This window comes from Heliangelus exortis, chromosome 6 (genome assembly GCF_036169615.1).
Source record: "Heliangelus exortis chromosome 6, bHelExo1.hap1, whole genome shotgun sequence".
Lineage (NCBI taxonomy): Eukaryota > Metazoa > Chordata > Aves > Apodiformes > Trochilidae > Heliangelus > Heliangelus exortis.
This window is the reverse complement of record NC_092427.1, coordinates 28777872-28798355: the sequence shown is the minus strand read 5'-3', so window position 1 is coordinate 28798355 and position 20484 is coordinate 28777872. Positions and strand designations below refer to the sequence as shown.

Here is a 20484-nt window from a genome sequence, read left to right as displayed (position 1 = left end):
GGCTTACTTACCAAACTGTAAAAGATGCAGGGCCAAGTGTCTGTTTTGTGGAATGACAGAAGTGCCCCCTTTTTTCCTGGTATGTCAAACAAAAAAAATCTCTTCATGCTTTTACAAGGATTTTAGTAATACAGAAAAGATAAGGCTGTTGTCACTAACATTCTACTACAAAAAAACCCCACTCATTAGGCAAGCCTTTGATCCTGGTGCAAAATCTCTATGTTGCAGATACTGCAAAAACAACTGGCTTGTCCCTCCATGGTAGTTTGGGTTAATTTTTCCCCTGGAAGCATGGGAAAAATGGCAAATTTTCCCCTAGAAATTTTCCCCAATTTTCCTCCTAGAAGAATCCAATAATTTAAGAGTCTAAGTCTTCAGGTAAAAAATATTTGTTGCTTTTCAATGAAGAGATGATGGAATAAGTAAACTATCCATAGCTGGGACACTGAAATAGGGACTGCAAGTACCTGATGGATGGTGATTTTGGGCAACAAAGTGAGGAAAGAAGATCTACCTGGTGTTATCCCTGTCCCAGAATAGACTAGGTTACTACTGGAATAACAGTGGAAAACCACTTGTAAAGAATTTTGTTGATGTCTCATTCATCCTCAACAAGTATAATAAAGTATTCTGCCTTTTGACAACAAGAGATATTCTAGGCCTGTAGATTTCAAGTAAGAAAAAAGAGATTTGAGGTCTTTGTATTACAGTTCAATTTTGTTATCAAAATTGAATTGTATGCAGTAGTTTATTTCTCTAATGCTCCTGGTCTCTTTCTGCTCTTTCCTGAAGTGACAGTAAAGTAAATAAGTAATCGTGGTGAAATTTTAATTATCAGAGTTATCAGCCACACAGGTGAGATACTGTATGTACAGTATATACAGAACTACTGTTTTAGACCCTGTGCAGGACCATGCATCATTCTAATGATATATATTTTTGAGATATTCTGTGATATCTTATGAGGTATATTATAAAAATGAAAACTAAGTTTCTGCAAAATTGAACAGTAACCTCATGAAAACATAGAGGTTGCTGAATGCTCACAGCTAGAGTCCAGCATTTTCATGATTAAAGCTGTGTTGGAGTTCTAGCTTCTTCAAAATACAAAGATAAGTTCGTGTTGTGATGACAACATTTTTTATACTGAAGGCATAACCTCATGGTAGATTTCTGCATATAATTTCTTCTTTCTTTTCTTCCCTCAGTTTTGCTAAATAAACTCCACCTAAGTGCTTATGCATAGAAATAGCAGGGAAAATAGTTCATAGCTTATAGTATCCAATTATATTTTTATTTTTCTATTTCTCTTTTGAATTGAAGATTGCATCTTAGACCACAGACATCTGCACTGGTGCAAGCCCCATCACTAAGATGGGATTTCTTACCTGGAATCCTTCTCTGTGACTTAATGATGCCAATGCAGATTTTGGGGTTTTTTGTTTTGTTTTGTTTTTTGTTTTGTTTTTCATCAACAGTAAAACTCCTAGGTACTTCTAGAAACTTTTAAAGTTAGAAGCTGGAGGTCTAAGGGAGCTATAAAGAGGAAGAATAGCATTTGTTCCATCATGTCCTAAAATTCTTAATTTATCTTATTACACTCTACTTGCTGCTTACTACTCAGAGAGTAATCCACCATCAGAGGTGCAATATTACAAAGTCACAGACAAAAATCCCCAGGTAAATATGTTTTCTGTCTTGCTAGAATTCCTTTTCACTATTACATATAAAAAATAAGAGGTATAGAAAGAGTGATCACTTACTACTTGAAGTAAAGAAAGATAACCAAATCCTACATTATCAAAGTTTACTTTCACGTTTTTCCATCGGGCACTTTGATTGTTTTTTATAAGTTCCTCGCACTGACTAAAATTGTTGATTTGTTCGACTTCAAACCTTTCATCAGTTGTGGTGTTAACACAGTAGTAGAACTTCCCAGCAAACAGATTTACTCCCATGATGCTGAAAATTAGCCAGAATATAAGACAAACGAGAAGCACGTTCATGATGGATGGAATTGCTCCTAAAAGGGCATTCACAACCACCTAGTACACAAATACAGGGGGAAAAGAAAAGAGTGTAAGAATATTTACAGCAAGAAAGGTTTGTATACTTTTTAACCAATGCTTAATAAATGCTTGTTCAGAAACTGATACTATAAATGTTAAAGAAGTACATTAATAACTGTAGTGTTGCATTGTTCTTTTAAATGTTTAACATTAGAGCACATAATGAGAGGAAAATAAGTGTTAAAATTAAAATAATTAAATGAAAACCAAAAAAGGCCTGGTGGCAGTAGGATGAAACCTCACATTGATGTGTTCTACATATAAAAAAGGCACATGTGTTAAATGAAAATATAGACATAATACAATTCTGAAAATGCAACAAATTAAAGCTTAAAAATATTTAAAGAAAAATGGCAACCTTTAAATTTGATCAACATAGCTTTGAAATTTAAGCTTAAAACACAAATGCCACAAATCTAGAAACTAAGCTCTACATTATAAGGATTATGCAGGAATTAAATACATATCTTTATTGCCTTATTGATCCATGCAAGATTATAACAAAGATAATCTCTTTGTTTACAAAAGCAAGACAGTTTTGCAATATGTGTCTACTCGAATCAACATAATTTATTTCAAGCTCCAGTCTTATTGTTTCATGTACTGAGTTTACATCAGTAATAACCTTCATTTATCTAAAGAAGGACATCAAGGATATATTTAGGGCGTTTGATTTTGCATTATAGATTACTTCTGGCCAGTTGCCTTCTCAGCCCCTGGCAGGCAAAATGACAGTAATTGCTTATGTAGATTGTGTATTTTTCTGATACATAAAGTAATTAATCACATGTGTCTGTCAGAGCTGTCAAAACTTTTGTGATATTTGTTTGGCTAGTAGATGAGCAGTAATTTCTTCTTGAGTATCCAATGCTAGATCTCATTTAAAAGTTGTATTTTATTATAAATTTTACTTTTCTTTCTCTGTAAAATTCTAGTACCTTGTAGGAAGGTAAAATAATACATATAGGAGACCTCTTATTTTCAGAAATCCAATTCCTGCAGCAAGACAGGAGAGAACTGGCATGGATACTTAAGGTGTATTAAAGTATCTTAGAGCATCTTCATTCCCTCTTTCCTGCAACATAGAAGGATCTTTGCTACTACCATCAGAACTCTGATCATGAGCTCAGAGCTGCTCAGTCCTACTACCAGTATTTCATAGGCTCTTCATGGCCTTTGGAAGTGGAGTATTGTGGTTGTCTTACTTGTCACTCAGCACCCACCTCCTCCCAAATGTTATGTCCAGGAATTAGGACCTGTTCAGTGATCTTGGGTAGAAATGTTATTTTCTTTTCATATTAAGACCCTCCTCCATTCACAGACAATAGAAATGGGACCTTTTTGTAACAGTATTATCTACCTTTTTTAACCATGAATTGTTTTCTATAGATTTTATTTTTGGTGATAAACTTGAAGGGAGCATGCTTGCTTCTTGACATTTCTATTATAGAAAATATGAAATATTATCTATGCATAAGATAGCCATTTAAAAAAAAATATTCAAGTTGCTAACAGGGTCCCAGTAACATTCTAGACATAAGAAACAATTTTCAAAGGAGTAAGAGAAGTGGTTTTTTACTACTATGTGGGGAGAAGAAATCTATTGCTACTTAGCTTGATGGGACTGAGAACAACATAAAAACTATCAATGCAATGATTTTGGTATTTATTCAAAGTCTGACCTGACCTATGACACTCTATTATGCTTTTGCTGCTTTGAAATTCTAGTGCTAGTCTTATATTTTTCTTTTTCTTTTTTTTTTTTTCTTCTTCATCCATAAAAATGTTCTGATGTGTTATACTGATTTAATTCTTCTGTTTAATCTTGGTGAAAAACATGAAAATAAAGATGTCAAGAAAGTAAGATGGGGATTTAGTCCTGTGACTTAAACATTAAGGTTACCTGTGCTCACACGAAGAATGGTTTGTAGGAATTGAGTGCCTGTAGCAATTACCTTTTTGACAACCCTGAGATCCAGTGGACCACAGCACAGATCCAGAACAGGCAGCAGAACACTAGCAGCTACAGTAATTATTACAACAATTATTAATTGATCACAGTTGTAGAAAGAAAGATTTCTACAAAATGCCATCAGTGCATCTTGCATCTTTAGGTGAACAGATAATGCAGTCTTGTTTCTGAGACTGCCAAAAGATCAGCCATGTCTTCTTGAATAAGAAGTGAACAGCTTCCAGCAACTGTTCCAACAGCAGTTCCAACAATTATTTCATATAGGTCACTGAAAACCCATCAAATGGTAACAATTTTTGGTCACTACTGACCTGGCCTGGATGCGAACTAGAGATGAAAGGCTCTGTATCCTATTACCAACCCCTTGAGCTATCCAGTCCCCCTGGAAGGTTTTTTAAGGAAAGAAGAAAAGAAAATTAAAACTTTTAGACGTTGATTTCTGTTTATGTTTTGATTTTTGATTTTTTATTTTCCCACCAGTGCTAAGCCTTTTCCCTATCATATTTATAATGTAAAACTGCATTTTTACAAGCTGGTCAGAGTGTAAAGTCTACCTTAGGAGGAAGTCTTTAGTTTCTTCAACACATACAGCTGGAGACAACTGCTTTATAAGGTTTTTTTCCATTTACTTCTTTGATATTTGCTTTGAAACAGATGAGGTGTACAGGGACAACCTAGATATTAGCTTACATTCTATATATGCAAGATAGCACCCATATGTATGCACATAACACCTGGCCACAGAAGTTAAAGCAAACTGGCAGAAAAAAAAAGAAAAACAATTGAAAAGTGAACAGAATGCAGAAAATTAATCAGTTAATATTTCTTAACGAGTTAACAATTCAGTAAATAAAAACTGACAATCTTGTGTTGTTGAAAAGGGTCTAAGAATGTTGGCAACTACAGCTTTTATTTTTCATCCGTCTTCAAATCTAGAACAGAAGTATTTGGTTCTAAATGCATTTTTTTTTAAAGGGGCTGTTCTTTTTGCCTCTTTTCTGTTATGTCTTGATACAGAATTTAAAGAAATAAATTGAAAAAGGAAGTTTGCAGAGTTATTTCCTTGCATTTTTTAAAAACATCTATGCATTTTCTCAAGGCTGGGATTTTGTCGGTCAGGTTGACTCTAGTAGGCAAACTGCTGAAGCCCAAATGTTTACATTTTCGTGATATTTATCTTCCGACATCAGATATATAGATATATAGGTATGATAAAGAATTACTGCTATGCAAATTGTCTTCTGGCTGATAAGACATTATGTTGATATAAGTTAGGGGGCTGGGATTTTTTTGTGCTTGCTGTTTGTACTTTTTTTGACAACTATCTAAATGAAACATCAAAATGGAACTGGAAAAAGAAAAAGTTTAACTACCAGAGCTATGCATATGTATAGAATGAGGATTGTACAATAATACCAGCTTATACCTTCTGTCTGAGTAAGACATAAGGAAGTAGATAACAACCTTGCTGTGGGACACATATCTGAAATGCATAATGAGATATTAATATATTATAGTTCCCACAGAAAAATAGCTTCAATGAAACCTCAGCAGCTACACACTTTCTAGGAATTTCTACATTGGACCTGATTAATGGATGTATCAGGGCTTCCCAAAATCTGCAAACAACTTAGGAACAATCTTCAGAAGAATTTATGTTTCTTTCCATAGCCTTTGCACCATCTTTGGGCTGGAACAGAAGATTTTAGGATTATCCCTGGAACATCCATTCTAATTAAAATGACTAAGTACTTTATTTGCCTCCACTTTGAATGTTCTCCACATCATAATTTTAGGCTTAAGCAGCAAGTTTCCCAAAGATGTAATATCAGAGTCCTTTGAAGGAGTCCATTGAAGGATATACAGGTAATTTAACTGTTACCTCATTTATATTTTTTTTCTGCATGTAAATTCTCATGTAAGATTCACAAACACAAGCAGAGAAAGACAAATAATTTTTCATTACTGAGACCTTTATGGATGAAATCAAACCTTATCTTCTCTGCATCCTATATGGACTTAACAAGCACAAGACATGTTCCTCCTATAAGGAATTCCTTGATTGGTGGGAAAGCACAAGAAAGCCTTCAGGAACTCCACAGGAGAGGAAAAATTTTTGGGCTTGAAAATGTACATAAAAAAAAAAAAAAAAGTTTCTTTCTTTTTAAGTGACCATCTGTATAGTCATGTGACCATCTCTATAGTCATGCAGTTGTGGACTTCAGACAGCGCTTGGTACAGAAGCCATTCATCCCTCTCTTAGAAGTACAAGGACTGAAGAGCCAGCTGGTTGAAGACAGCACCATGCAGAGGAAGTTTGACAATAGCATAAATAGCATAAGCCACAATAGAGGAAAATAAGAAAATTAATACCTGACTCTAATGAAGCACTGACACTCTCTTGGGCAGGATTTCGGATAGAGCTTAGGTATTGCCTTGTTTTGATAAAGTATGAGGTAAGAACATCTGCAACAAGATCATGAACCTCTCCTGCTCAGCTGTCCAAAGTCCAGATGTGAAAAAAGCTGCCAGAAACAGCATTTGCACTGAAAGATGAAGTGAGCAAGGAGCAATTGTTTTAGATTCATGGTCCACTACAAAGGGATGGGATGAACAGTTAGGAATGCCACAAGTGAACAAGAATGGTGGGTCAGATGACATACATTATTTGAATTTAGCATATTCTTATAGTGAAGGACTTCAAGGACACCACACAAGGAAGGCTAGAACATGCTGAAACCACGCTGATTTGACCAGGTGGTGAGTATCAGGTAACAGACTGGTGTATTCTCTCCTAAACTATAGAGGAGTTGGGACAAGGGAGGAAAAGGCCTAAGGAATACAGTAACCTTCCCTGTCAGGGGATCAAAACAGTTTCTAAAGGAGCCCATTATGAAAGCTCATATGTGAATCACAAATATTAGCATTATCTGATAGTCCAAGGCCAAGAACTCATGAGAAAAGAAACTCTGTCTTGAGAATTATGATCCCTGGCTCTTTGGATTTATGAATCAACAGCTATAAGCAAACCAGTGCATCATCTGGTTTATTTCTAATATGGCAGCATAAGCATACATACCACTGGACCTTCAGAGGTTAAGCACAAAGACAGAAAGAGCAGCAGTCCAGCAGCTTGAGTTCAGTACATGGCTGTCTTTCAGGTACTGACAGTTTTTCCACTATCACTGGATTCTCCACCAAATGTATACTATGCATTTTCTAGTTTACCCATCACGAAACATGGGCACATGTTCCCATCACACAAAACAGAAATGTATAATAGGAATTAATCTATATGCAAATAATGCACTTGGGTTTTCTACAAAATGGTGCTTACAAAAATAGACAGATGCTCATAAGGTGCTATATGATCCAAAATCTGCAAGCTGAATTTAAGAGAGATATGCACCCATTCTGCTCTTTTATGTCTATGTGATAGGAAGGTAGACCCATTTATCAAATAAGTTCAAAGAAAAAATCAACAAGGAAATCATGCCAATCACTGCAATCCCTGGATTTTATTAATTGCACAGCAAAACCAAATCCAAAGTATCAATTTCCCTATTGACAAACCCTTTTGAAAAGTAATTAGAAAAGCAACGGTATATAGTATATAGCCTAGAGCAAAAGGTTCCCAAGAATTCTTTAAAGTACCTTCCCCCAAAATATATTTGAATGGACCACCCTAAGCAATTCAGGACAAAATATAAAGTTGAAGGGGCTGGGAACTTAATGGCAAAACAGGGATTTAATCTGAATCTCTATTGGTTTAAAGGTTCCCAAAGCCTAAAAACTCAAAGTACTATTTTAGTCACTAAGAACAATACTTGAGAGCAACGTGTTTTCTTAAAATAAATACATAAAAAATAACAGAGAAATAATTTATCTATAATCACTGATTTTTTTAAGGTACTCAATACATGTAATTTAAATATTTTGTACCAGCAGTCCAGTACACTCAGTTTGGGTGTTTATAGTCCTTCTGGAAAGCAGGTACAATTTTGTTTCTGCAATGTTGTGTGAAAGCAGAACCCTCACTCCAGCTGTTCCTTCTGACATGTAACCTGTGAGTTTGTGAGGTGACAGGAGCCAGTGTGACAAAAATTCTTTGGGCAGCTGCTTTTTTCTGAGAAAAATGCTATTATGGCTTCCTGTTCTCTCTGGTACTACAGAACAGATGATGAAGACTGCCTTTAATTGAAATTAGAGGAGCCACTCAAGTCATGACAGAAAAAAGTCAGTGGGATTAGAAGGAATGGTCATTAAATTAGAGAATTAAATGGAGAATTAAATTAGAAGAAACTACACCAGTTGGAAGTATTTTTCTCACCAGGTCAACTGTGATATCTGACGTGTGGGCCAGCAGACAGAATACAAACAATTGCCCAGACCAGAGGATTGAGACTGATGATTATTGAGCCTCTTGAATGGGCACACTGGGAAGAAGCAGGATACATATGTTTAATGACGCACTATGAACTGAGAGACTTGAGAGACAACAAGGGATGAGAATTAAATATTTTTGTCAGAGGAAGTGCAATCTACTTGACACGATCCCAGTAATGACTCTAGGAAGGAACTATGGGGTAGCTTAAAAGTGTAGCTTCATCCAAGTTATTAAAACCTTCTCATTTTCAATTACTACTCTATTTTACCTTAATGGACTTCGTAAGTGAAACTCTCATAACTTTGTCTCATAGACAGAAGTCAGGGTGGTGAACCATGTTTGTATGTCTGTGTGATCTATAATCCACTATGTCCCCCTGTTCCAGTATTTACCTCACTGTAAAGAAAAAAAATAAATCCCAAGCCAAACAAAAACCCCACCCAAAACAAAAATCAAATACCCCTGCCTTCCCCCCAAAAAAGAAAAAACACAAAACGCCTCAAGACCTCTTGTATCAAACAAGAATTTCCAAAGAACTTTGTCTACTGCTTCTTGTTAACACTGTGCACATATGAGACAAGTCTTAGTTTGTCTGCTCTCTATCCTCCAACCAAAATTAGTTATCTCAGGGGTATTGCCTTTAAGAAATGCATAGTAAGAGAACTATAATACCTTTGTTACGTAGTTTGCCTTAATGCCATGTACATACATATAATTCATTTGTATCTACATGACCTATGATTATGTAAGCCTAGAATTAAATAATACTTAGAAAAATGCTTAGAAAAGTAAGAAGCAAAGGAAATAAACCTGAAATCTTATTCTAGCAAATTAGTGCTTTTTCTTAATTCAGGATCAACACAAAGAAACAAATAGAAAGTATATAAAAGTGAATTATTATAGTGAGACTATGAAACATGATTATAGTTTAAATAAAAAAATAAAAAAAGCAAAGAAGGTTGTTTCATGCAAAAAAATAATGCCTTTTTTCAGAATGTTAGAAGTGGCATGAGAAGCACCTTATATGTGAAACAATTGAAAAATTGAGTACTTATGATTTTCGATTTTTGAGTAAAATGAAGGCTCCACATGGTGAAGATTATTAGAAAATTATCATTTAAAGCAGCAATTGTAAAGAAAGATTTGGATTTCAGTGAGAGTATGCAAACATGGGCAGATGGAGAGAATCAGAGAGACCTGGCAAGGAGGTAACAAAATCATAACTTTAACAGTAATGGACAAATGAAGTTGAAGCAAGAGATAAAATATCACAGAGGAAAAGAAATCCCTTAACAGCTGCAGTCTTTTTAATTTGTCTTTAGCTGTTACTGAACCAGTGAGGCTGACTGAAGAATACTTCTGATAGAAACTTTTGTCTTTAAAGAAAGAGAAATACTTCCTCAAACACCCCACAAAATATTCTTAATTGTGTTTGAAAAATTTCATGTTACTGAATGGTGAGTTTTTTCTTGGAATGCTACAACTGTTAGCAGAGAGGTTCAACTAGATGATCTCAGGAGGTCCCCTCTAAACTCAATGATTCTGCACTTCTGTCCTAGCTTTTATAAGAAAAGTTAACTTGGTTAAAGTAGCAATAGAAGTATTTCTTATTTATATAACAGTGCATTAAAACCAAACTGCACTGTTGGATTTAACAATATGCTGGAGTTCCCAGAACAGCTTTGATTCCCTTCTGCACCAGAAATCAAGCATATGATAAAATATTTTTGAAGACAACATAGAAGAATGTAAATAATTTAGCATTCTTTATAAAGAAGACATAATTTTCATTATGATGAAATACAAAAATTATCTGCCAAGAAAGAATCATATAGCTGCATTTGTTTAAGAAGACCTGGTAAATATTTTAAGTACACATAAACATGAAAACACAGTATATTTGTTGTGGGAATAGTGTCTTTGAATTTCACCAGATGCAGTGAAAAAAGCCCAACTTTTGCTCTGCCTGTTGCACAACTGAAGTGTTTATTGACCTTCATGTGTTCTTTGGCATTTGTAGCTAAACGTAAACTGTATTATGTACTTCATTTAAATTTCATTAACTTTTGATCCTAAATTTAAGTATTTTCTTTAAGATACAACAAGCACAAATCTGGACAAAAAATCATACCAGCTTGTATTATATAGGAAACTCCTTCAAAATTTCTCTCCTAATTGTAGAAATTACATCTAAGAAAAATCTAAAAATGCTAAGTTATTTCTTGTAAGATTTATGAACAACTACACAGAGAGTCTTACATCAAAGTTTGTAAAATTTATAATTGTCTTTCAGGAGACACTATGCTTTTAATAGACTTTCCTTAAAATGGAAAGGTAATTAGTAAGACCACGGTCCCCAAAAATTGTTCAAAGTGCATAATCTTTTGATCAACAAAATATATTCCTCTGAGCATTAGATAAACTTTCAGAAGATAGCGTATACACTTTCTTGAGAGTGAATACATAATTCTTAACTGTGAGATAAGATGCTAAATTAAAAGTGAATGCTGCTTATGTCAATAAACCATTTACACTGAAGCTATAAAACCCCCTGCACTAATGATACCCTCCCACAGTAGGTGCTTGCAGGGCTTGTAGTTTTAGAACTGGATTTTTCTGATATCAAAAGCAAGTTTTTTATATCACTAACATGTCTGCCTCAGGGCATTTGTTAACTCTAAGGAAGATACCACAAAAATAATACTGTTATTGGCATTTTGTAAAAATTACAAAAAGTAGTTTCCAAAACTGGCCAAAGAAGACTGAATTCACATTCCAAGAAAGGACTGCGTTTGTTACATGCCATCTTATGTTATCAATATACACTTGGAGGGATTGATTTAACGTAACATATAGGTTTTTAAAAATTGTGCAAAAATTTAAACTGCAATTGTATAAGTATCTGCAGTTGTGACTATCTGGATCATAGTATTATGTTTGGACCTAATGTATTACAAGTATTGCTCAAACCTTTCTACGGGATATTTTTTAATATATGTACCTATAAGTTCAGTAAAATAGCAAAGCACAGACCTTTCCAAAACAATGTAAAAGTCAGACTCAAATTTTTGAAGAAAGCCATTTTTAATCTCAGCTTACATATCTAAAAATAGCTGAGGTACCTTTCTCCTGCAAAACCAACTCAGATAATTCTAAATAACACTACAGGTTTTCTCCAAAATTTTCAGGATATTTCTGTAGTATCAGACACTACATCAGGGTCATTTCCAGTAATTTAAAGCAATTCGGAAGGGGGTATAGGGTGCATATACATATATATATATTCTATCTTTGCTCCTTCTGGGATTCTTACATAAGATTGTCTCTCGTTCTAACCCTAGATACCCAGTGTAGTTATTTGACACACTGTAATCTTTAAGGGTAGAAAAGGGGGAAATACTGTACCCATAATACAGATAAGGGGAGGAACCAGCGGTCCACCCCATCCAAGCTGAAGAAAGGTTATCCTATATGAAATAGAAATATATAGCCTGTTATTAGTTGTGAATCTGTAATGACAGACACTTGATGTTATGTTTTGTAACTCAGTTATATGAGAAATGTTTCTTTCTTACTGATGAAGTTTGGAGTACTCTTGAAAATGTCTCATTATAGCTTTCCTGGTAAGAGAATCTAAGGAATAGCCATTGAATTTCAGAGGATATTTATGACATCAAATACTGTAATTTATTTTTACCAGATATGAAATTGGACTGGAAATTTGAAATACAGTAAATGTTTAAAGCCATCAGCCAGAAATATGCATAAGGCATGCAAAACTGAAAGTGCAAGTGGATTTCAGATCGTTTGCTGCCTTCTACTATTTCTCTAATAAATAAATCGAGCACGGCATGACATGCTTTATTTTGTGAAGTTAGACACAAATGCATGCTTTATAGTCACTAATTCTTTAACCCAGCAAAGCAAGATATACTCAGTATTCTACATTTACAAGTAGCATACCAATTCAGAACTAGCGCAAAAGCATTGTATTGCAAGTACTAAAAAGCTAAACAAAAAGCAATGGTTATATTCAAATCTCAGTTTGGAGATGCTTCTACTCACTACATATGCTAATTGAGATGAGAATATAAACCCTAAGACAGAAATTTAAATTAAATTAAAGCAATTCTTTACTTTGCCTTCCAGCATCTGGGTGGAGTTGATTTTAAGATTAACTATAAAAATTTCTCAGAATTGGTGGTCCTAGAAAATAATTTAAATGCCTTTAATACAGCAGACTTCACTTTTGTGCTCAAGGCAAGCACAGGCTATGGACCATCTGTATCCTATTTTGGCAAGTTATTAATTTATATTATATTCACTATGAAAAGAAAATTTATCAAATTTATGAAACAGCATAATTAAAAAATGAAGTTTTAACAACAGAGTATAACTGCAGACTTACAAGAATATAGCTGTAAAAGTTAACTATGTTCCATATTTAGGGGATAACAGAATAGTCATTGGTATTTACTGACTGTAAAATGTTGAATTCTTCCAGTTCACCAGAACAGTAAACTTATTTAAGAAAAAGATTGATTTAAAGTAGCTGAGAACTTGTTGTATAAATTTGCTTTACAGATAGTTTTACTAAATTATGCAGAGCTTTTTACATACAGGAGCTCTTATGTAATACATATGATCTCTTATATTCTCAAGACAAAACTTGCCTTTCTGAACATGGAGTTAAATATTAAATTTATAAATACACGCTGAAAAAAATCCTCAGCTTTTTTGCTCACAGTTTAGTCTAAATATAGGCAATATAAGAAAGCAAAGGAGGCTCACTAATTTTTATTTTCTGTTGGCAGACAAAATAATCTATTTTTATGGATTTTTCTGAAATGAACTCAGTTTCTGAGAAGACTGCAATTTGTCTATAGTTTTATCATGAGCTGGTCAGTTATTTGTTATTTGAATATTTACTGTTCGTGAGTCATTCGTGAAGTAATGCTACTTCCTGTCAATGAGCTGTTGTGCTTTGGAAAAAATATATTTAGAAGTACATAGTATTAGTACTTTCCAGCCAAGTGACTGGAATCAGGTACTTCTTTGATTATCAGTAATACTGGAGGACAGAGCTGAAATATTTTTTGCTTTTCCAGGCTTGTCTGTGATTCCTACACAGTAAGTTGCTCATGAATTATTCATGTAGTATATCAGAAATTCTATAATAAGACTGGGTGTCTAGTGTAGTTTCATAACTACTCCATGACAAATAAGGAAAACCAGATTTCAAATAACAGGTACTTTTCTTTGAGCATGAATATCCTAAATATTTTAAGTGGAAATTTTACTATGGCAATCAGATAAGAATACAGAAAAATGGAATAAAACAGTTGGAATCAAACAGCTGGCAACAAATTAGTTTTTCTAGAAATGATTTGTTATTTCCAACCTCATATAAAGAGTTGCATTTCTTGTCCCTGTGTCACTTCTATAATGGTCTCCCAGTCCTCCTGCAGCTGACCATAAAATTATTTTAAAAGTAAAACTCACAGCTATTTCACAACATTTCTCTGCACAAAACCACATTTATCTGAATGTTCATGAACAGTAAGTACAAAGAGAGGCAAAGGGAAAATGGCTAAATCAAATAGTCATTGTAAACTTAAATGAAAATTCTTCCATTCTGTAGGACTTGACCAGCTCTTTCCTTGGCAAATATCAATTAAAGAACTTCAAATGATGGGAAAACTGTGAAAAGTGGTTTTGCTATATTAAAATGAAATTTATTAATCTAGTAATCTGGTAATCTGGTTAGCAATATTTTTTTCTGAAATAGAGATATGTAGTTTAATGAATACAATTGAAGAACCAGAATTCTAAGCCTCAATTTGACTTGATTAATTTGTATCTAAGGGTTGTTCACAGTATATTCTAGGCTATTCCACTGGTTTATAATTGACTTGAGATTCACTAGTGCATTATTTCCTCTTGTGTTTGCATGATGTAGCAAAATGCATTCTCTTAAAACATGTTTCAATGACATGCATATAGAGTTAGTTTGTATTCAGTGGCTTTAAGGAACAGAAGGTATAAATGAAGAAATAAGTGAAAATGCTTTCTTGAGAGAGATGAATAGTAAGCAGGTCCTCTAAGTTATTCAGAATAAGTAAGAAATAACCTTATATACATTGTACTGAACAATGAATAGTGATTTGTTGAAATTAAAAAAAACATTTACCTTTAGAAAAGAATAATTTTATAGAGAAATCAAGTAACTTGATTTGCTTTTAAAGCCAGCCAAACTCAGAAATAGATTTAAACCACTAATGGGTATGAGTGTATCTCTAGTCCCATCTAGAAAAAATTCAGTGGGATTAGTCCAAAGGTGGTTTATCTAGTATGAAGAAAAATGAATGATTTCAACTAGTATCAGAAAATATCTTTATTAAGTAATGCTAAATATTCTTAAATGCTCATCACTAAGAAATTAATGAAATCTCCTTACAGTTTATTCATTAGGAAGCATCTGTTAAGAGAATTCATAGTTGGTAACTTGAAAGCCTTCCACCAAAACTCCTGAGATTGGCTAGAAAGTAAAGTAACCTTAATGAATGTAACGTCTATGTGATACTGCTTATGGATTTAGGTGAATTGATGAAGCTTTTTGCTTATCTGTTAGTAAGAGATATGCAATAGATAAAAAGATAGTGCAGCCTTTCTGCATGAATTTATCATTCCTTATTCTGCATGCATGGATTCTTTCTATGCATGCATAGGTTCAGATTCTTTCATTTTGTCTTACCCTCATGCCTTCAAATCGTGACAAAGCTCTTAGAGGTCTCAAAGCTCTTAATGTCCTAAGGGACTTAATGGCACCAAGTTCAGAGTAACCCAATGCATTTGCTGTTAAGCTAACCAAAGAGACCTATATGAAAACAGGAAAGTAAAAATTATTAAATTGTACATACTACTTTACATACCATAGATGTGAGATATAAACTTCTTTAGAAGAATCTAATTTTGGACCACTTTCTTCAGGAATAGGAAGTCTTTTCAATTTAAAAAAAAAAAAAAAAAAAAAAAAAAAGAGAGAGAGAGAGAAAAAGAAAAAAGTAATACAAAAGAAGAATAGGATAGGTAACTAAGCAAACAAAACCATGATAATTATTATCTAGAAACACCAGTACTTCTGGATTTCATATTTCACTAGTGATTTGAGTGCATTTAAAATCATATTTGCACAAACAATAAATGAAATTAATATCTCCGTTTTACCAGTTTAGGTATTGCTCTTACTTTTCCTTTTTTCACACTGCTGATGGGATCAGTAGTTATAGTTGATAATGCCTACTAGATTACTTATAAACAGAAGTGGAAATTATTGAGGCCTGTTTTGAATTAACAGATGGAAGCAATATGGCTCCTCTAGAAATTGGTAGAAAGATTAATTTTTCTATATTCTGTTACACTGACTAATTCTTTTGCCTGGATGCTTGAATTTATCTGCTCTACACTCTGACATTAACCTAGGTTATGCTGTTGCCTAATGACATTGTAAGAACAGTTCCACAGGCAGCAGAACTCCACAGACCTTTATATATCCCATGTCCCTACATTACCTCAGTGAGAAAACTGTATTCTCTACATTTGCTAGGGCTCCTGTCCAAACTAATACATTTTGGGATTTTCCCCTTCCCCCTTAATGCTCCTTCATTATGTTATTCTAATTCCCTAACTATTTAGTGGGCCAAAAATAGTATAATGATCTCATGTACACTTTCATTATAGAGCACAGTGCATGAGGTAAAGAGAGCTCCAGGACAGTGCTCTTTATGAACCATATGAATGTGAAATCTTTAGCTTTTAAAATTTAATAGCTTTTCTGTACTTATCAATCCTAGCTCCAGAAAAAAAAACTAGGTTATTCTAAAATCTGAATTCTTTTCTCCAGCACATTCATCATGCTATTTAAAACTTTTAAGCTTTTTTAATCTAAAGCCAATGAAAACATCCAGGCGAGCATATCCAAGATTTAATAACAAGCTTAATTCAAACACTTGAATCTGTGTTATACCTTCACACAAAGAAGAACTGAAATTTTCATATGCACAACATTGTTCTTTGTGATATTATGATTTAAATAAAGTTATATATTAGTGAAAACACCTTTAGAGAAAGAATAGGTTCATCTGCTTGCATGCTTCTTCTAGCTTTTTAGTTTAAGGTGTCACATTTGACCATTTCAAGAAGAAACAAATACTAAAGAAAAGGTGTTTTCCAGAGAGGCCGTACTTTCTTTTTACTATGTTTGAACAGATTATCTATAGATGTATGTGAAATTAAATCCTAGATACATTTAATCCATAATGTACACCAATCAAAAAGGTTGTAGCCATCAGTCGCAAAGGAAAGACCAAGAAAATGAACTGCATTGAATAGCCCTTGCATGCTGGGAACATACTGTGAAACTTGGATTTTTCACAGTTCCTTGGGTCAGTAACTGCTTATGAAGTTCCCCTTTTGCCTACTCAGTATCTGTTTCTAAGTCATAACCAGGAAGAAATTTCATCTCAATTTTAAAATTTGTCTTCTTTACTATTTGGATTTTTTTATTATTAGTTTTATGAGAAAATTCTATCTTAAAAATGTAGTGACCGGTTGTTTTTTTGTAACAATGTAAAATATCGTACTTTAGTTCCACACAAAGAGCATGGTAGACTGCAAGAAATTGTTAAATTTTCCTGGCAGAAACAGTATGTTTTTATGCATGTTGAGGGTTTTCTCAAGGGTGTACACTTAGGCCATTGCCACTTGAATTCTCCATAATTATATCAATGCATCAAGAAATTATCTCCCCCATTTCACAACACAGTACAGCTGTAACTATGAGATTATCCTTGCAGGAAAGGCTACTGAGCCTGGTTTCAAATCTGGCTAGGACTTCAAGTTCAGTAATCTTTATTGGTCTTGAATACTAAATAAGCCACACCACTGTTGCTAGAGATATGTCTAATTCAGCCATATGCTGAAATTGGTGGAAATGGTGTTAATTTTCTTGCCAGAGCAGCTTTAGCTCAGGTGTGTGTCTGACATCTGGTGGACCAGACACTCATCTAAATGTTGGATGCAACTCAGACCACAGCAGAAGGGAAGGCAGGTCTGAAGTTGGAAATTACCAGGTAAGAGCAGAATGGAGAAAAGCACAACCTCTTTCAACAGCTGTGTTAGAATAAACCCTTTAACTGCTTGTGAAGATACCATGTGGGGTTCTTCTTTTACCAGTTAAACTTCCAGTCTTTCTTAAGTCTGTGGCATAGAAAGGCAGTGTTGTAAGTGTAAAGCAATTTTTTCCATCTACCTTACTTTTTAAATTGAAAAGGAAATCAGTTTGTTTACATTTACTACTTACATAGATACTATGATTATATAGCATGTGATTATATATGGTTATATGTGGCTATATGATTATAAAGCAAGTGATTAAAAAATATAAAATAAATATAAAATAACACTTAGGAAACATACTACATACATCAACAATCAGGAAGTCCAGCCAGCACCAGGCATTGGTAAAGTATGTTTGATAGCCATAGGCCACCCACTTCAGCAGCATTTCCAGAATGAAGATGTAAGTGAAGACCTTGTCAGCATATTCCAGCATGGTCTTGATAGTTTTACGCTGTTCAATATATATGTCTTCAAAAGCCTGGGAGTAAAAACATTTGAAGGTACTTGTTACTCCATTTTGTTACTGCAGATATTTCAGGTTGTAACAACAAATCCCAAACAAACAACCAAAAAAGGGGAACAACAAAAAAGGGGAACCATTTTTCTTCAAAAAAAAAGGCACTAGAGTGTCACTTTTATTTAATGTTTCCTTTTCTGCTGACTCAGTATATATGTGTTTTTCCCCAATGGAACTGTATTCTCTAGCTCACTGGAGAGAGAGACAGATATTACACAGCAACCACTCTGCTGGTCAGAGGTATTTATTTATTTAGTGCTGATGGTGAATTATTCTTCTCAGGTAATTTTCAGTACTTACAAACACCATTCATTCTGCTGAGCAGTGTGCCTGAACTGAATTCTGCTGAGATCATTTGGTTTGTATTTAGGTAGATACATTTTCAAAATCCAGGGCCATACCTATAAAATTGCCAGGACCATGAAAATGCAATTGACCTTTTGATTTTAAGTCCACTGCTTTTTTAAAATTTTACATAATACATCATAAACCAAGTTCTTGCTTTCTTAAAAAATTATTTACCCAAGTCAAATATCTGCTTTACTGTATTATTCACTTCTTCTGATACATAAAATTTCTGAGATCCTTGCAATGTTATTTACACATTTTATGTTTTTATTTTTAGACATTTGAAACAACACATAGCTTCTGCTTTTCAGAAATTCTTGCTTTCCTCCAAGAAATTGTCCCTTAATTGCTTTTAAATTTCAATAATGCTATTATTCTTTAGAGAGAATTACTGATTTTATTGTCTTCAAAGAAGTGGAATGATCTCCTATCTTGCAAAAGTGTTGATATCTACTAATATTAACATTCATTTTAGCCCACTTTTGAAACACTTCATGTCTGTCAGTTCAAATAATTAGTGTTTTTGTATCGATCATTGAATTTACACTTGTGTATTGGTAATTTTGGATACTTAGATCAGGCACTATAACACCTGACACTCATATGTAATCACTAACTGAGCCAACACATATATATCATTTCCTCTGTGCAGATGAAAGTGTGCCAAAGGCTAAGCTAACTGTGCTCTTGGCAGCTAGATGTGTGGCTGCTCCCTGGCACATATTATTTGACATATTATTGAGAAATTATTTTTTCTACCATTCTTTCAAAGACCTGACTAAAATTTGGACCTGTCACCCGAAGATGTGGAATTGTGTGTTCTTTCCTGTGAAGAAAACTAAGTTAAAGCCATGTTTAAATAACCAACTTTTTGCAGATTTTCTGACAATATTGTGAGAAGCTTGCTCTTGTTTAACTTACCAGAGCTCCACTACTGAGGAGAATCATAAAGACAATGAAAGTCTCAAACCAGTTGTGTTCAACAATCCTGAAGCAAGTTTTTCTTAGGTTCCACCACTGCTTTCCTCTCCCTTCTTCTATGCTTACTTGACAGCATTTGAACCTTCGTACGCAGCCTTTAAAACAGTGTATGTATTGGGGGGGGAAGAAGAGAGTTTGTTGAATTGCATTAATAGTTTGTATATACCTTCTGTTGATACAATACTACCTTTCCATCTAGATTTTCACATAGATGACTTTTTTCTCCAAAGGCAAAAAAAAAAAAAAAATAAATAAAAAAAATAAAATAATGCTGAGACAACTGGAATTTACAACTAAATGAAAAAGTGAGAAGAAAGTTTTTCTAACTTATCAAGAACTAAATGCTCAATGCAGTGCACACAGAAAGAATAAAGTACACAGCACATGAAGCCAAACTACAAAACACAAAGTATGGGTAAAAAAGTACAAACTCATCAGAATATATAGTAGGTTTATGTAGTAATATATAGGCAAGAGATCTTAAATTACACTTCCTTTTTTAGGGATAATAAATTCAGAGAATGTTGCATTCACTGTTGAGAAAAAACTCTAAGCCTCCTGAGTTCTGAAATTCTCAATACCAGCTAATTTCTCTAATTTGTGCCCTTAATTTATTTAAGCTTTTGTGATTTAGCTGCTGACTTGATTTTGTTTCTTCTTTCATTTAGGCAGAAGAACACTAGTACTCAAGAGTGGTATATTCTTTGCCAAATCCAAGTTTATTACTATACTGCTTCCTACTAGTTCAGTGTAAATTTCTAAAAGAATGTGTGTTATGTTCAGAAGTAACTCAACTCAGTTCTGACAGTAGCATTTATTTTCAAGACATTAAATCTATTTGCTTACAAATACGAAAAATGGCATTTGTATCCTTACATTATTTTTTAAAGCCTATTCCTTTCCTCATCTCCTTCACATGAACACATCTATAATGTTTCTCACAAGGAAATGCCTTTGCAACTAAGTTTTTTTTAAAATCAGAATCGAGTTTATTGAGATGTGTAAAAGGACCAATAGAAGGAAGCATGAA

At 33.9% G+C, this 20484-nt stretch overlaps 1 protein-coding gene across 5 annotated transcripts in view; it reads right to left on the bottom strand.

The window, feature by feature from the left end:
- The window catches only part of LOC139797725 (sodium channel protein type 1 subunit alpha), an 87580-nt gene that overhangs the window by 10161 nt on the left and 56935 nt on the right, over positions 1–20484 (bottom strand). For all 5 annotated transcript variants that reach the window (XM_071747464.1, XM_071747461.1, XM_071747463.1 and 2 more), the window contains 4 exons: positions 19395–19549; positions 17913–18086; positions 15183–15305; positions 1764–2045 (listed from right to left, as the gene is read on the bottom strand). In XM_071747464.1, coding sequence (XP_071603565.1) covers positions 1764–2045; positions 15183–15305; positions 17913–18086; positions 19395–19549 — 734 coding nt within the window. The remainder of the gene's footprint in view (positions 1–1763; positions 2046–15182; positions 15306–17912; positions 18087–19394; positions 19550–20484) is intronic.